Source organism: Solanum verrucosum, unplaced genomic scaffold (genome assembly GCF_900185275.1).
Source record: "Solanum verrucosum unplaced genomic scaffold, falcon-dt-bn FXZP01000125.1, whole genome shotgun sequence".
Classification (NCBI taxonomy): Eukaryota; Viridiplantae; Streptophyta; class Magnoliopsida; order Solanales; family Solanaceae; genus Solanum; species Solanum verrucosum.
The window spans coordinates 60,695-79,355 of NW_026019923.1; the positions used below are offsets into that span (position 1 = coordinate 60,695).

The 18,661-nt window shown below is 31.6% G+C and overlaps 2 protein-coding genes across 2 annotated transcripts in view; both read left to right on the forward strand.

The window, feature by feature from the left end:
- The window catches only part of LOC125826057 (transcription factor SRM1-like), a 944-nt gene extending 705 nt beyond the window's left edge, over positions 1–239 (forward strand). The window contains exon 3 of the mRNA XM_049505358.1: positions 57–239. Coding sequence (XP_049361315.1) covers positions 57–239 — 183 coding nt within the window. The remainder of the gene's footprint in view (positions 1–56) is intronic.
- Positions 240–12,960: 12,721 nt separating this feature from the next.
- LOC125823681 (dnaJ protein P58IPK homolog) lies at positions 12,961–18,169 on the forward strand. Its single transcript, XM_049503049.1, has 9 exons — positions 12,961–13,190; positions 14,065–14,230; positions 15,049–15,250; positions 15,343–15,503; positions 15,627–15,720; positions 16,160–16,372; positions 16,538–16,618; positions 17,258–17,476; positions 17,731–18,169. Exons 1-9 carry the CDS (start codon positions 13,058–13,060, stop codon positions 17,917–17,919), a joined length of 1,458 nt encoding a protein of 485 aa, XP_049359006.1. The 5' UTR covers positions 12,961–13,057; the 3' UTR covers positions 17,920–18,169.
- Positions 18,170–18,661: the final 492 nt, after the last annotated feature.

Below are 18,661 nucleotides of genomic sequence, written 5' to 3' on the forward strand. Positions count from 1 at the left end.
TCCTAAAGTTCGATTGACCAACCTTTTTTTCTTTTTTTGGATTATGTGTGTCTTAGGAGGAGTATTGTGACAAAGAAGAACTTGCAAGAATTGATTGTGGCCATATGTACCATATGGATTGTCTCAAAGAGTGGAACAAGATTGTGAACACTTGCCCCGTCTGCAGGAGGAGAGTGGCAGTTATTTGCCATTTTGCATTGAGATTCCGTGCATACCTTGGTCGCTTGGCTTGCAACTAATCAGCTTAGGTCGGGCTCAGTGAACTGATTTTGGTGGCATATTTCTGCATCAGGTTGTTTTGGCAAAGCTCAAGAAAGTTGAGTGAAACTTGAAAAATTAAGAACTATTCTAAGTTTGAGAAAAACAAGATTCTTTTCGTTTTTCTGGTTAATAAGTTTGATGCATTTGTCTTGCTTTTTCGAAGCTAAACATAATTAAGTACTCATGTTGCATGTTTTGAATGACTGATATCCGCCATATTTGGTTTTTATTGATATTTCTTGCAAATTTCATTTAGTTCTTGATATAGTTACTTGTCATAATGTCGAGTTTGCTAGCTAGGCTATGTGCACGGGATTGTTTGCCTATCTTTTTAATATGAATAAGCATTATTGTGTATGGATTGACAACATAATACATACACACATGCAAGCAAAATTTTCCGCAACTCTTTTTTGGATACCTCTTTATATGGCGTTGCTTCATTTAGGATGTAATATAATTGCTTAATTTATTATCTTAATTTTCCGAACTGTGTGCTTTCTATATGAATACGTGTAAATGTCTGTGTTTGTAACTGTCAATTTTCAGCTGAATGCCTCTCAAAGTGAGAGTCTTTCCATTATATAGAGAAAATAAAGATTGCACATCCCTAAAGATCCGCCATTCCTATCCCTAAAGATCAGCTATTCTATCTATACAAATCTGCCATTGAATCCCTCTAAATCTGCCTTGCTATCCCTCCAAATCAGCTATTCTATCACAATATTTATTCACATGATTCTACAACAAATGTATATGATCATGCTAATTTATATCACTATATAATTACATTAATATATACAATCATTTAGTTGTCTATCATGCTAACAGTAACTACATAATTATAAGCGTGTAGTATCTAATAGGTGATGATCCCAAAATATTTCAAATTTTTCTTCACCTTTCTTTAGCAAATCTTCTACTCCAAAAAACACTTCAGTATGAACTCGTAAATAATAATGTCCAAAAACCACGATAATGGTTGAGTCTGAAGATGCTGTCTTTTTCTGTATGTTACAGATTACAAGTGGTTGAGGATGAACAAATTTGATTGCGCTTCGAACTGCAAACCAAATAATTCCAAAATATATTGTTCTTGTGATGGATTAGTTCTTCTTGTAGTTTATTCTGATTTACTCGATAAACACATTTTTCTATGGAACCCCTGCACAAGAGAATCAATAGTACTTTCCCGTCCAGAATTTTCACTGTTACATTGTGTATGCGGATTTGAATATAACGTAACTAGTGAAGACTATAAGATCCTAGCAATTAACATGAATGCAGGTAATAGTCACAATATTTCGATTGAAATTCTCGTGCTAAAAAGTGGTTCCTGGAGAAGAATTTGTTGTCCTACTGGCATTCAGCATGTTAGAGGTTTTAGGAATTATGGTAAGGATTATTTTGCATTTGTACATGGAGCATTTCAGGATATTATACTATCGTTTCATTTAATATGTCAAATGAGGTGTATGAGAGATAACGTTGTTCGAGCAAATGTTTGATGTTGACATTATACTCTGCCTACTGCTTCATGGACCATGGTGTTCCAGTATTGGAAAGAATGCTTTGCTTTTATTGTATATCTAATAATATGCCGGTTTAAGTTGTGGATAATGAAAGATTATGGTGTCATCTAGGACTCGATTGATTACAATACAAGAAACTAATCTTTTTTTATTCCACTCAAACAGAAATATATGTTTGCAGATGGTGAAGTGCTACTAATGATCAGCAAACATATTGGATATGTTAGTTCTGCATTGATGACTTCTAGAGAACCATCTGGATTATGGCCCGAAAGTTATACTGTTAAGGAAGGAATTGCTTATACAGAAAGCTTGATCTCGCCTAAATTAATTACTTAGTATTTGCAGCTCATGTAAATTATATTGGTGCCCACAGCAACATGAGGGTGGAAATTGAAGCCATCGACTTGCAGACTTCTCTGCCATATTTGTTTGTTCTAAAATATCATTTTTTACATTGAGAACAAAATTACTTTTTTGATATACTCACAATCATGACCCAAAGTCCCCTTAATTTTTAATTTATTTTTTTTGGATAGGGTGTTCTAATAACACTTACAATAAAGGATTTCTCTTTTGAAAAAAGAAAAAGAGAGAAGATGCTTGAAGCATGGAGATGGAGTACGATGATTCCAATACAAGAACAAGGGCAACCTTCAGAATTGCAATAACAACTTTAGGTCAAGTTGTTAAGCTACATTATGAGAGGTTGTGATAGGGTGATGGATTTGAGGTTGAAGAGGATCATAAACTATTCTGGGAACTAGTTCGGATTTATGCCAAGACGTTTCACTATTGAAGCCATTCATCTCGTATGAAAATTGGTGGAGCAGTGTAGGGAAAGGAAGAAGAACTTATGCATGGTGTTCATCAATCTAAAAAAGGCTTACGACAAAGTTCTAAGGGAGGTTCTTGGAGGCTAGAGGGTGTAGGTAGCGTACACTAAGTACATTAAGGACATGTACTATGGAATCAAGACAAGTTAGAACGGTGGAAGGAAACTCGGAGCACTTTTCTATGTCGATGAGGTTGCACAAGGGATTAACCCTTAGCCCGTTTTATTTTCCTTGGTGCTGGATATATTGCTGTGGTAAATTCAAGGTGATGTGTCATTGTGTATATTATTTGTGGATGACGTAGTTTTGATTGACGAGACCACCAAGGAGTTAATGCTAATTGGAGGTTTGGAGATAAATCTTAGAGTTTACAAGATTTAGGTTGAGCAGAACCAAAACAAAATACTAAGAATGCAAGTTCTCTGAGGTAACACATGAAGCTTTACCTCATGAAGCTGACGTGGAGGTAGGGCTTGAGACATAAGTCATCCAAAAAAGGTAGTTTCAAGTAAATTGGGTCTACTATCAAGAAGTGGAGAAATAGATGAGGATATCACTCGGTGTATTGGTGCAGGGTGGATAAAACGGACGTTTGCATTCGGAGTTTTGTATGATAAGAAAGTATCACCTAAACTGTGAGGCAAATTTTATAGAGCGGTGGTTAGACTAACTAAGTTGTATGTGGTGGAGTGTGTCTAGTCAAGAACTCCACATTCACAAGATGAAGGTAGAAGAGATAAGAATGATTTAATGGATGTGTGAGTTTACTAAGAGAGATAAGATAGTTGAGGCAAGATGAAAGTGACTACTATGGAGGACAAGATGTTGGAAGCAAGGTTGAGATAGTTCGGGCATATGACGAGGAGATGCTTAGATATCTTGTGAGAGGTTGGCTATGGATGAATTCAGGAGGGGTAAAGGTAGATCAACGAAGTATTGGAGAGACATGACACAATTGTAGTATTATTGAGAACATGACATTAGATAGTAAGGTGTGGATGACACGAATTACGATAGAAGACTAGTAGTTAAGCAAGGGTCCTACTAGTAGGTAGGAGTGTATTGTCTTGTTACCCTTACTAGTAATCGTACTGCTACACTTTTAGTCTCTTATTCTTCGATTTTTGTTGATATTTTTCATTTCATGTGGTTTGATTATAATATTATTTTGTTCTAGTACTTTTCTGCTACTTCCATTATATTTTTTTCTGGTATGTTTTTGCCTTGAGTCGATGGTCTATCTAAAATGGTAGTTGTTTTACCTCACTCCCTAGGTAGAGGTAAAATTTATCCACAATCTATTCTTCTCATACCATATCATATATCATATCATATATTATTAAAAGTGGGAAGGTTTGAGGTTCAAAGTTGGATTACTATTTTACCCCTACACTAAAATTAAATATTGTAAAATATCTAATTAATTAAATGCTAAATAGTAATCAAATCATTTTATACTAAATACTAAATCATCATATCATATCATATATTACTAAAAGTGGGAAGCTCCTAACCTCATAGTTGGATTACCATTTTGCCCCTATTTTACCACTAAATTAATTTAAATTAAATATCAATATATAATTAATTAATTAAATATTAAATAATAATAATTATTATTATATTTAAATTCATGCATCAAACAAGATCTTAATGCAATCATCGTATTCATGTACTAAATGTGGTTAATGAAGTGTTAAAACATAACCTTCAATCTTAATTTGTAATAAGTGGGGGTAATGAAGAGTCTATCAAAAAGACACTCCAACAACATTATTTATATTTTCTTTTTTCATCCAAATTTGTGATCAGCTTGCCCTCTATGTTAGGTTAATATGCATCATTTGTAAAATTCTCATTACCAATTTGTAATTGTAAGAATCCTTACTAATTCATTTATTTGTATTATTTTTTATTTCATGCATATTCATCTTCTTTTTATTGAGAAATATGTAAATTGTCATCGAGATGAAAACTCTATCAATATGGAATTGTAAGTAAATTTTGTTTTTTATATTTCCATATTTTTTAGTTTCCAAACATAACTTCATAATTGGTTATTATATTTCCGTATTCTTCATTTCTTCCACCTTTAGGATATAAATTTAATTAACACTTCGAATTTATAGGAGAAAATGATGAAAGAAACTTTAGAATATTTTTTATTTTAAGATATTTAATATAAAGGTAAGAAGAATTCTCCTTTATATTATTTGAGTGTCTTCATCTTTTTTAAATTGCTTTTTGAGGATATATTTTAGTTAATTAGTGTGTTTGAGTTGTTTCTGTTTGAAAATCAGCGTAACCTTTTCACCCACAATACAAATTTTATACAACAGTAGTAGGGTACAAACGTGCAACGCACGTTCCCAGAACTAGTATTATTAAAAGTGGGAAGGTTTTAGGTTCAAAATTGGATTACTATTTTACCCCTACACTAAAATTAAATATTGTAAAATATCTAATTAATTAAATGCTAAATAGTAATCAAATCATTTTATACTAAATACTATAAATGTGGAAAGGTGTTAAGTCAATTATTAATATTATTAACAATAATATTGTACCCCTACATACACTAAAATAAAATATTATAAAAAAATAATTGGTTAAATGTGAGATATTAATCACATCATATTATATTAAATACTAAAAGTGGAAAGGTGTTAAGTCAATTTTTTTATTATTATAAAGGATTAAAGTTTATTATTATTATTATCATTATTATTATTATTATTATTTTAATAATAATAATACTAATAAGTGAGAAACCCCAAAATTTATAAAATTGAATTCCAAAATATTCATAAAAAATTAAATCACATTTTTACGTTCATCTTAATATTATTCCTATACTACTTGGTACTAAATAATAAATTTACCTACTAATAAATGAATTAAATGAGAAACTGATTGACCCTTTACCTTTTACTGTTAAAAATTACTTCCTACATTGTTATTTGCTAAATGATTGCAATAAAAAACGTTTTTAGGTAGAAGTTTATTAAAGGGTGAATTATTAGTATAATGAATGTATTCATTGAAAAGAAAATGTTTTCACCTTTTCACCTCTTATCATTTTGAAAGTTAATGAGTCACATGTGTTGAGTGAATATTTTGAGTCTTTCTTATCTGCATATTTTCTTAAAATTGTCAATTATCAAATTTAATTGATAATAAACTATCAGATCTTCTCATCAATATATTTATCCATAATGAAATGGTAAATCAACAATATATATAGCTATATATCAACGTCAATAGAAAAAGAAATGGAAGCTACATATTTAACAGGTAAGTTATAAGTTATTTTCTCTTTTATTATTTTCTATGAGTAGTCATGAAATTGTATATTTTGTTTACTCAAATTTTTACCAAGCAACACTCTTCACTATTATCCAGTATGAAATATAGTAATGAAAATTGTGTACGAATTCTCTATTTCTTTTTCCATATATATTGTTATGAATAAAGTCTTAGAAGAATGTGTATTTTGTATATTTTTCTTCTCTATTTTTTGTGTTTTCTCTAATAGAATTCTTTAATTTAATTTTCTATGATATTCTAATTGTTGTAAATTTGTATTTTTATTTTCGTTCAAGTTATTAGCCATCTGTGATTTTGTTGGAAGTTTGCTAACTACTCATCAAAGTTCAAAATTTATAATTGGTTGCTCAAATAGAATAAATTTTAATTGTTTAAATGAATCTATAAAAAATCACAAGGGACACACGTGCAACGCACATGTCCACAAACTAGTTTTATTAAAATACACTAGGTATGTTCTTGTTGTTGTTTAGATTAAAATAAATTTATACAACCAAATTTTGAGAAAACAAAATGTTTCCTCTGAAGACAAAAAATGATTCGTGAGTGAATGGTCAAAACCAAACCTAAAGTATCTCTCATTTTTTAGTTTCATACCTGAATTATCAGTATACGAGTTTTCTACATAAACTATCACCAACTATTTATCAAAACACACATCAATCATCAATTGTTCCTTTTTCTTACATGAACAATAATAATATTTCAGGTAGAAAAAGAGAACAAGTAATAATTAATTAGTGATGGTTCATGTAGGAAGCTCACAAAAACATGCAGTACTATGTTCTTTTTAACCATTAGCTCTTGTTAGTACTTTATCGATTTAACAATAGTTGTTCACTATTGACTTGGTGTACAACTTAAGAAAAAATAAACAGAAAAGTGTCAAAACTACCCTTAAACTATCCGAAATAGTTTAAATATACCCTTAAACTATATTTCGGCTCAAAAATACCCTTCCCGTCAAACTATTGGGTCACACCTACCTTTCTAGTTAACGAAAGTATCCATGTGTGTGTTAAATGTCACATGGATGCCACATGTGCACGTCAAACAGACCCCACCTTCACATAGACAATTACGGAAAAGGGTCAAAACTACCCTTAAACTATTCGAAATAGCTTAAATGTACCCTTAAACTATATTTCAGCTCAAAAATGCCCTTCCCGTCAAACTATTAGACCACACTTGCCCTTCTGTTTAACAAAAACATCCATATGTGTGCTAAAATGCCACATGGACTCCACATGTGCATGCCAAACACACCCCACCTCCACATAGACGACTTAAAGCCTTAATTTTACTCTTTTTTCCCTCATTTCATCCTTTCCTTATTTGGGTATATCTATATGAATACTAGTTCCGGGCACGTGCGTTGCACGTGTGCCCGGCCCATGCTTAGTTGCATGAAGTTGTTGTAATGATGTGTGTGTGTATATATATATATATATATATATATTCATCACATCTCCACACAATAAAAAATTCCCAATGTTGACCTCTATGATATTAAGGACGAAGAAATCACAAATATTGTGAAAGAAAAATAACTATATGTTTAATGTGTGTACATTTTGATTTAGTAATTTACTGATAGAATAAAAATAGATTAACAAAAAAATAGTTACAAATTACAATAATTGATTAAGAAAAATATATAGAGAACTTTACATATATAAGAAATATTAGGCAAGATTGAACGCATACTCATATTGCAGATATCTCAATTTTTCTTTTCAAGAAAATCAACAAAGCCTTTCTTTTGTAATGGAAGATTTATGTACTTTTTTCTTGTAAAGATGGGTCTTAACTTAAGTAAGAGAAAAATAATTAATTAAATTGGAGAATTGTAACTTAAACTTCATGTTAGAATTAAAATGAATTAAATGAAAGAAAGTGAATGAGGGGAAACAAAATCTCAAACATCTTTACATATTTCACCAGTAGCTAGAGGCCTTAGTAGATGAATATGGTCAATATATTGAATAATTGTATTTAATTATTAAGTAACCCTTCAAATTCTTCAGATTTTATATTTTCAAAGAGTGTTATACTCAATACAAATTTATAGGATTATTTTAGTAATTCAACCTTTAATTTTGTTGCTTTCCACTTTTAATAGAAATAGTAATTCTATTTTTTACTATAAATTTTGTAAAATAAAATAGTAAATCAGAAAAAAGTACTTTAAAAGCTATACAACTTACATTTGTGGTCACCAAAGCAAGAATAATTATCAACCATGAAAAGACTTAAATCATAAAACTCGAAGTCTTATTGTGTACAATAATTTTTTATTTGTAGTTATTTATTTATTGAATAGGAATTAACTCAGAAAGTAAATAGAGATTTTTTAATGGTAAATAAAAGAACACCTCTAAACAAATCAACAAAAATATTATAAAATGAAGCTAAAAGTAACAATGTGAAGGAAGAAACTAGAAAAAAATGTAAAGAGATAAGAGATGACAACTTTCTTTATTCTCTTCCAATTATTCAAAATCTCTTCCGGTATGTACAATGTAATGTCCAATGCCATCCTTTATAGGATTTATATAATTGAGGGACTCAAAGGATTCTCATGAATATGTCATCAACCCATTTTATGGATGAAAGGTGAAGGTAACAAACATAATATTAATGAACATCAACAAATGTATAACATCTTCATTACTAATATAATAACACAAAAATAAAAAAATTTCACTTGAACAAATAGAAGAGAAATCTAAGTAGATCTTAGTTAATCTACAATAAGATTATCAATCAAATATTAAGATACAAAGAGTGAAGAGAAGTAGCTATCATCAAAACTAAGACAATATTTATCATGACACAATTTATAGATCGAAAATCAGTGAAACACGCAACGATATTTATAGCCAAGATATATAGAAACTCAAAAGTCAAGTTAGAAAAAGATCATTAAAATATCATTAAATTTCTTTATAAGTGCTATGAAGAAGTGAAAGGACACTTTATATTTTATTCTTTAAAAATAGTTAAATTTCCAAAACTATTAAATCCAAATTTGTAGTTATTGTTCAAAGTTGAAGCGTATGACTATAATTATACAATTAATACACATATAAGAATATGAAGAATCAATTCTGGAATTGTTAAGACGCTGCATATATATATAAATGACTTCTAATAACTTCTTTAAATTAGTAATTGATATGTGGAGAAGCATATAATTATGGTTGATTCATTGTATTGTACTCAATATGATACTTAACATTTATTTAAACGTATATTTACATTTTTTTCACAAATTATTAAAGGAGTATTTTCTTTATTTCAGGATAAAAATGTTTAATTAATTATATTAGATGAATTTAATTAAATATTTTATAACATTTTCATTTAGTGTAGGGGTAAAATGGTAATTCAACTTTTCACTTTGGAGCTTCCCACTTATAATAATACTAGTTTTGATGCACGTGCGTTGCACGTGAAAATCAAACCATGTACCACACTATTTTTAAAAATAATATGAATATTGCTAAATAAAAAATTAGTCACTCTTAAAAAATTTTAGTTACACCTCTTAAATAAATTTTCTACTCCCTTCCCCATAGTACATTACTTTGTTATTATTGTTTTGTAGGTGTTCTTACTTTTAATATAATATAATATAAATAAATATTGATATCAAATATAGAAGATATACTAAATTGGATGTTTTAGCTGGAGTATTAGATTAATTTAACATTCATGTTATGGAGTGTTCTAATTTCACTGAACTTTGAGATTGTCAACGTTTGTAAATCAAACTTGAGGTTTTAAGAAGAGAATAATAGAAAACATAAAAAACTGTAGTTTAAAAATGTGAGGAAACCCTTCCATTTATAGTTAAAAATGTGTAGTATTAGTAACTGCATATTGTTTCTTATCATAAAAATATAGAAGATATATTAAATTGTGTGTTTTAAGAAGAATAATAGTAATAATAATTTATTTTTTTTAAATGTACTTTAAAAATTTGATGAAGCCCCTATTTTTACAGCCAACAAAGGGTAGTGTATGAAAAAACTGTCCGGGGTGCCTTATCAAAAAGAAGTCACAACCCTTCACAAAGGTCAAAACTCATCAAAAAAGTCATAACTCTTTGGAAAAGTCACAACCCTATAGAAAAGTCACAACCCTTCAAAAAGGTCACAACTCATCGAAAAAGTTATAACTCTTCAAAAATGTCACAACCCTTCAATGTGAAAAGTTGTTTGCCTTTAATATAATTAATATAATATAATACACACAAATAAATATAATACAATATAAAATATAGAAGATATACTACATTTGGTGTTTTAAGTTGGAGGTATTATAATAATTTAACATTTAAGTTATTAATTCATTCTTTTAAGGTAGTATAGATTAAAAATAAAAAAAAAGATAGATATAGATTGGTCTAATTTTAATTTGATATGAAATTTTAAAAAATAAAGAAGACTTTTAATTTAAGGATCATATGTATAATATATAAAAATGTCTTTTAACTTTGTGGTCTTAAAGATGCGTCCTCACCCCCAAGAAAAAAAGATCATTCTATATTAAACTAAATAAAAATAAAAGTACAACAAATAAATTGAAAACGAAAGAGTACTTATTAAATGTAGTTTGGATTCTTCAAACAAGTTTTTGATCAAATACTTTTTCTCCAACTGTTCGAGACTTTTCAGATTCTGAACACCAAGTTGTAGTTTGTGCAACGAAAAATCATTGAACTTCTTGTCAAGGAAGAGTTGCTGCAAAAGTATATTTTTTGGCTATGAAAATGAGTGCATATTAATTATCACGATACTCTTCTCGTTTGAAGTTAGGTTATTTCATTCTCCTTTTTGCATCAACTTTTATTGATCTATCTAATTTACCCATAAAAAAAAATTGTAAATGCATAATCGAACAACTCTCACAATCTTCCTTGTTTTAATTAGAAGAATAGAAAACTTACAAAATTCGTAATTTAAAAGTGTGAGAAACCCCCTTTATTTATAGACAACAAAGGGTAGTATGAAAATGTGTTTATCGTGTCTTATCAGATAAGTCACAACCCTTCAGAAAAATCACAACTTTTCGAAAATGTCATAACTCATCGAAAAAGTCACAGCTCTATAAAAAAAAAGTCAGAACCTTTCGGAAAAGTCACTACCCGTCAATGTGAAAAGGTGTCTGCATTTTATATAATATAGTGTATATAAATTTAATATTAATATAAAATATATAATAAACTGGGTGTTTTAAGTTGGGGATATTATAGTAATTTAATATTCAAGTTAGAGAGTTCATGTTTTTAAGATAGTATATATATATATATATATATATATATATATATATATATATATATGATATATGATATATGATGATATATACATTGACTCAATTCAATTTCATTTTATTCCGATACTAGTATGATGTAGTTTGAAGATCACAACTTAAACAAAATTCAAATTAATTCAGCTATCTAATCCTTAAATCATCTATTATATTGAATGTTTCTTGAACTTTCCATAAAATCTAAAACGTCCTTAACAATCATTTAGAGCATCTTTTGGTTTAGGAACCACAAAAGCTCAAAACTTGAACAAAAATAGGGTAATTGGTAAAATAAATTAATTAATTAAGAAATCTATAAAGACTTACTAGGTCTTTGTTGATGTAGTACTAGCAATCGAAGGTGTCATCCCATCCGTTCGTCAAGTTTTCCTCATTAGCGAAATCGCCGACGTTGATGGCGGAGCTCGGTCACCACCGCCAGGGAAGCTGCCGTAATCGTCTTCATGTGCCTAGAGTTCTGGTGATAAGTATATTAGGTCTCTTACGACAACTGCTATTTTGCGGCATGGCCATGAGTTGAATCAACAAGAAAGCTTTGCTAAGATTTGTTTAAACAAAATTAATTTATTAAGAGAAATTAAAATAATAAATTAGTGTTAATTGATTAATTAAAATGAGTGTGTTTATATTATACCTTAGATCGTTTCTTTTATTGTATTTGTAATGGTCGTCAAATTGCAATTTCTCTACTTCATTCGGTTACGCATACAAGTTTCCACAAATGTTTTTTTCTATTTTTGGTTCAATATATACTTTTCATGATGAAATGAGGGGGAAAAGAGTGAAATTAGGGCTTTAAGTCGTCTATGTGGAGGTGGGGTGCGGTTGGCATGCACATGTGGAGTCCATGTGACATTTTAGCACACACATGGATGTTTTTGTTAAACAGAAAGGCAAGTGTTGTCCAATAGTTAGACAGAAAGGGTATTTTTGAGCCGAAATACAGTTTAAGGGTATATTTAAGTTATTTCGAATAGTTTAAGGATAGTTTTGACCATTTTCCGTAGTCGTCTATGTGGAGGTGGGGTCTATTTGGCGCACATGTGGCATCCATGTGGCGTCCATGTGGCATTTAACACACACATGGATACTTCCGTTAACTAGAAGGGTAGGTGTGTCCCAATAGTTTGACGGGAAGTGTATTTTGAGCCGAAATATAATTTAAGGGTATATATAAGTTATTTCGGATAGTTTAAGGGTAGTTTTGACCTTTTTCCAAAAAAAAAAATAATAGAGATAATATTACTACATTATCTTTTGAATATATTAAATTTAATGCTTTGGTAAATGTATTAGATATTGAATAGAATTTAATAACAAGAATAAAATAGATACAAATATAAATTATCTTTTGATTTTTCAAACAGAACAAATATTATTGAACAATTACTTTAATATAGTGACCAAGTAAAGATACACAGAGGGAGTACGACTTCTTATTTTCTTTTAATCATTGTTACTAAAACAAATTAAATTTAATTCTCCTAAAGAAAAAGCACATAGCAAAATCCGACGTGTCCATCTCTCATTGGACCAGCCCACGTACCCACCTAAATCAAGGACACGTGGAAGACACTGATAGGCTAATCTAACGTGTAATGACACAAGAATCCTTGCAACCTTTGAACCCTTTTGTCACTTCCAAGTTCCAAACACAACAAATAAAACTTCAATTGTCCAAGAAAAACACAAATCTATATATCTTTCTTGAAAATTATACATACATATATATTGTATGTATCTATAGGTGAATTGAAAAGTTGAATGATGGAGCCATTGATGAAGCTATGGAGCTTTGATCCTGTGGCATGGAGGGGTTTCTTGTTTTCAGCATTGATACTCAACTTTATATTCGCCTGCCAACTTTTTTTCCTTCAACCCCTCGTATCTGCTTTAGGTAAAAATGAAATATTTATGATTATTTTTGTTTGATTTTGATTTGGGGTTTTCGATTTTTTGTTAGCTGTAAATTTGGGTTATTCAGATTTGTGCGATTTTTAATAGTGACAGTTGATTTGGGGATTTTAAACTTTCAAGATTTGAGCTTTGTGGTAAGGGAATTTGTTAACATTGTATCTTGAATGCATATTGCTATTGTATATGAGTTGGTGAATCCATTTGTGTCTAATTTCTACTTGGAAAGTGTAAAAATCGTAACTTTAATTGTTGAAAGAAATTAGTAGTGAAGAAGAACTTTTTTCGCGATGAATAGGGGCATTGCTAGGCAATATGAGACTGAGGAAGTAGTCTTTGCTGTCAATTGGGTTTTGGTTGGTTGTCGTTAACCTCTAAGATTTGCATTCTTTATATTCTTTTTAATGTTGATAATGAGGATGTGTGACACCAATTTAGATGAGAACGTTAGTACTTCTCCTCTGTCTCAATATGTTTGTCTAGTTTTGACTTGACATAGAGTTTGTCTTCGATTATAGATATGTACCAAAATGTTGTTTAATTGTAGTCTTAAAAGATGAAAGGTGTCATGTGGAATGTTAGAACTGAAGAGTTGCCAAAAAAGAAAAAAAACATTCTCTTTTAAATGGAGTAAAAGGGAAAGTAAGGCAAACAAATTGAAATGGAGGGAGTAATAAAAAGTTAGACAGAAGGGTCAACTGTGCCAATCTTAGGTCCTGCAGGAGTGGGTGAGAACTATATCAGGAGAACTGATGAATATTATTCTCTATCTATCTAGTTAGGATAGTGTTCTTTTGTCTTGTAATTGAAGTGGCACTTACTGTTCTCCTGATACTTTTGCAACTCTTGATGTGTAGACACCAAACCTGGTGATGCTGCTGCATTGTTTGAGAGAGTTCCACAAAATGTAAAAGTTAAGAAATACAGTGAGGCACTTAATGATCTAAATTCAGCCATAGAGGCAGACCCAGCACTTTCAGAGGCGTATTGGCACCGTGCATCTCTCCTTCGTCAGTTGTGCAGGTTGAGATCAAATTTCCTTTTGTTTTTCTTGTACCAGCTCTAGTGTCATGTATGTCTTGATTCTAGTGAGGGTCTTCCTGATATAAGCTTGTTTGATGTATGTGGACATATTTTTGTAGACACTTCCTATTATCTTCCATTTAATGTTGTGCAGCTTTTGGACACTGAAGAATTACAATGATGTTTCTTTTTTATAGGGTAGTCTTCAACAATAACGGTGAACCATTTAATTTCTATAGCCTAGATTTGTTATTCATCTAATCCAGAAACAACCTGGGTTCGAGGTATCTCTGTATCTAGGTGTGAATATGGTAACAACCATTAGCATTAGGCTCCGCAGCTTGAATATTCTAGTATATCCTCAAAATTAATGTTTCCCAGGGTCAACTCCTGTACCTCTTCATTTCATTGGCATCTTGCTCGAGTAACCTACTATCTCAAATACTATTTGCTTTTTTTTTTTTTGATAAACCGAGGCAAGCTTTCGTGCACCTCGACTGATTCCATGGGATGCTTGTTACCTCCCACTAGGTACCAGGTAACTCTATCACCAAGGCTAGGACAGATGGGAAGAATCACCTAGTGTTTTTTTGTCAATCCCTGAGAGCTCATGTTTACAACCCACTTCATTGACAACTACGCCACACCCTTGGGTGTTGTGGGTTATTTACTTTTGCATGGTGCATAAATGTATCTGTGATCCACAAGTCTTGTTTCTGATTAGTTAGCATTCAAGCATGTTGGACCTTGTCTCTACCGGTAAGCTCTTGTGTGAAAAATATATAATTTAGGATAACAAAAAATTTGGGCTAATGTAGATACGAGGAATCGGAAACAAGCTACAAAAAGTTTCTGGAGATGAAACCAAGAGACTCAGCTGCAGAGAAGGAGCTTTCTCAGATGCACCAAGCTAAGAGTGCTCTTGATTCAGCTACCAACCTGTTGGACACAGGTGACATTAAAAAAGCATTGGAGTATATTGATAAAGTCGTACTAGTTTTCTCTCCAGCATGCTCCAAGGTATTCATTCAATATTGTATTGTTGATGTAATTTCATATGTAACCATTAAGTGTTACACCAATGATGATGTCTTTTATATGTGAATTTCTAGGCCAAACTCCTTAAGGTGAAGCTATTACTAGCAGATAAAGATTATTCAGGTGTCATATCCGAGGCGGGGTTTATACTTAAAGAGGATGAGGATAATCTGGAGGCTTTACTTCTACGAGGCCGTGCCTACTACTATCTGGCTGATCATGATGTTGCCTTAAGGTATGCCTTACAAACTCTATCAATTTGGTCCACTGTTTCCTGCCTCCCACTACACCAATCCATGAAAAAGGTAGCATAAAGATGTAAAGAGGGCCTAAAGAAGCTTTTTTGTGCTCTTTGCAGGCACTACCAAAAAGGTCTTCGTTCAGACCCAGAGCATGGGGAATTGAAGAAAGCCTATTTTGGCTTGAAAAACTTACTTAAAAAGACTAAAAGCGTAAGCCTTTTACTATTTTTCCCTAACAGCTTGTTTGGAGGGTTGTTACATATCGTTTCATAATGTATCGTATTATATTGTATTGTACTCTGTTGTTTTGATGCATACAACATTTAGATTAAAAAAAAGGGGTAACGACGACCACACCAAATCCGGCTGTTGCATATAATGGGAAACATATTTATCGATACGATACAATAATATTCAAGTAACATCAAAACACACATTGTATTTAAACTGTTTCTGCATCTTCTTGATGCCCATTAATGAACAACTTCATAAGAAAAAACGTTGTATTTAAACTAACAATACAATACAATAGGTAGCAAGTAGCAACCATCTAAACAAGCTTCAAGTACAGACCTTTATCCTGTTGCTATATCTCCAAGATATGTTACAATGTGAGCTTCTCAAAAGTCAAATCCTAACTTTTGTGCAGGCAGACGATAATGTAAGTAAAGGTAAATTTCGTCTTGCTGTGGAGGAGTACAAAGCAGCCCTGGCGTTGGACCCCAACCATTCTGCACATAATGTAAATCTTCATCTTGGTTTGTGCAAAGTCTTGGTGAAGCTTGGAAGGGGGAAGGATGCTATATCAAGCTGTTCAGAAGCCCTTGAACTTGATGAAGAGCTTATTGATGCTCTAGTGCAGGTTCTATCTCTATCTGCTTTCTACTTTTTTCAACCTTAAAACAAATAGTCAATGACATTTGGATGACCGAATTCTATTAGACCAATTGTCTGCTTAGAAATATCTAGTTTACACTTTACACCATAAAAATTCTTGAATCGTTGAGTTGGACATTTTTTTTTACAGAGGGGTGAAGCCAAGCTTCTAACAGAAGATTGGGAGGGAGCTGTTGCAGATTTGAAAGAAGCAGCTGAAAAATCTCCTCAGGTTTGTTGGCAACTTTTTTTTGTGGTTTTGTTTGTTTATTTTTTTCGCTGTTTAAACCTTTCTTCATGTAGTAATACTGCATCTAAGATGCGAGAAGACATTGGCATGATAACTCAATCATGCCATCACATTGTGCATATATGATATGATATCCTTTTTTTGTAGGGGTGGGGGGTGGGTGGGTTTGAGTTTTGCATGTAACAAGGATTAGATTTTGCAAGTTTTGTGATAGCCATGACTAGTGGCGGAGCCAGGATTTTCACTAAGAGTCTATATATGATAGATATACATAATTTTTTTTTTACCTAACTATACAATGTAATTTTCTGACTAAAGGGTGTCAATAGACACTGATTGAAAGCATGTGGCTCTGCCACTAGGCATGACCAAAAAGTTGGCATATGAAAATGAAAAGAAAAAAAACATCAGGATTCACTGTCTCCAAGTCGAAGTGAGGTCCTTCCTTTTGACTTAAACCAAGTTCGCAGGGTTTTTTTTCAAGCGATTTGTTGTTGCTTGTCTGATTTTTTTTCATTCAAATCCATCTATAATGTGTGTGCTCGTGCTTGATCGTTTTGTCAAGGTTTATCGTTTTAGCTTTGATCTGGATATCAAATAATCTGAAGTACACTTCTATAGGATAGGAATATTCGTGAAGTGCTGATGAGGGCTGAGAGATCATTAAAATTGAGTCAACGGAAGGATTGGTATAAGATATTGGGAGTGTCAAAGACATCATCTGTATCAGAGATCAAAAAGGCATACAAAAAGCTTGCTCTGCAATGGCATCCTGACAAGAACGTTGACAACAGAGAAGAAGCAGAAGATAAGTTTCGTGAAATAGCAGCTGCATATGAGGTTTGTTTTTGTTTTTTTTTCCATCATTTTTCGTTTGAGCTGTTGAGTTCTTTTTTGGTTTTGCAATCGTCTCAGTATTTGGCCGCTACAGAAAAATGTTGTAATAGAAAACATGTAATATAACATAACATGAAAGATCATTAGCACATAAAACATAGTTGTTAACTTGTTATAGTGAAATATTGTTTTAGAGGATACGACTGTTAAAGAAAATTCTGACAGTATTTGTCTGAATGTTACGTATCTCTTAACAGGTTCTCGGGGATGAGGAAAAACGTACACGATATGACCAAGGGGAAGACATTGAAGACATGGGTTCAGGGATGGGTGGTGGAGGATTCAACCCATTCGGTGGAGGAGGGCAGCAGTACACATTCCACTTTGAAGGGGGATTTCCAGGTGGAGGCGGTGGGGGAGGGGGATTTGGCGGATTCCATTTTTGACCTCCATGGCGTTCGTTTGTACTCCTCTCATGGTTGCTGCAAGGGATGCATAGCATAAAGTACAGTAGGTTCTTCTTATACTCATTCCCAAGAAGTTTTTGCTTTGCAGATACCATTTTTTTTCTCCCTTTTTTAGCCGTAGCTTTAAGGAGAATTATTTGGATCAATTAAACAGGTCCATTTTGTAACTTGCTAACTGATGTAGTTACATTCTCAAATAGTGTTATTCTGAAACCAAGTTAAATGATTCGAAATAGTGTTATAATTTTAGGATGATGTACTATTATGTGTCAAACTTATGGGTATTCTTTCGATAATTTTTAAAACTTATGGATTTAAGTCATGTTTCATGTTTTTTCAAAAAGTATTTAGCCATGTTTTATGTTTTCCCGAAAGCATGTTTCATGTTTTTTCCAAAAAAGAAAAAGAAAAAAAGGAGGTGACATGTTTTCAAAAACTATGGTCAAATATATTTTGAAACTTCAATTCAAACTTCACTTACGTTTAATTTTTCAAGAGTATTTAAATATCTATGGTTAGACACGAAGTTATATCCTATAGTGAATTGATAAGAAAGTATTATTGACAATATTGTTTTATATAATAGTGTACAAAGTTGCAAAAGATTGTGGTAATATTAACTCTAAGTCTCATAAAACATGATGACGTAATGATAAATTTATATTGACGTAAAGCTTATTCAACATGCAGTTCAAACAATTGTAAGATGCCGCAATCTATA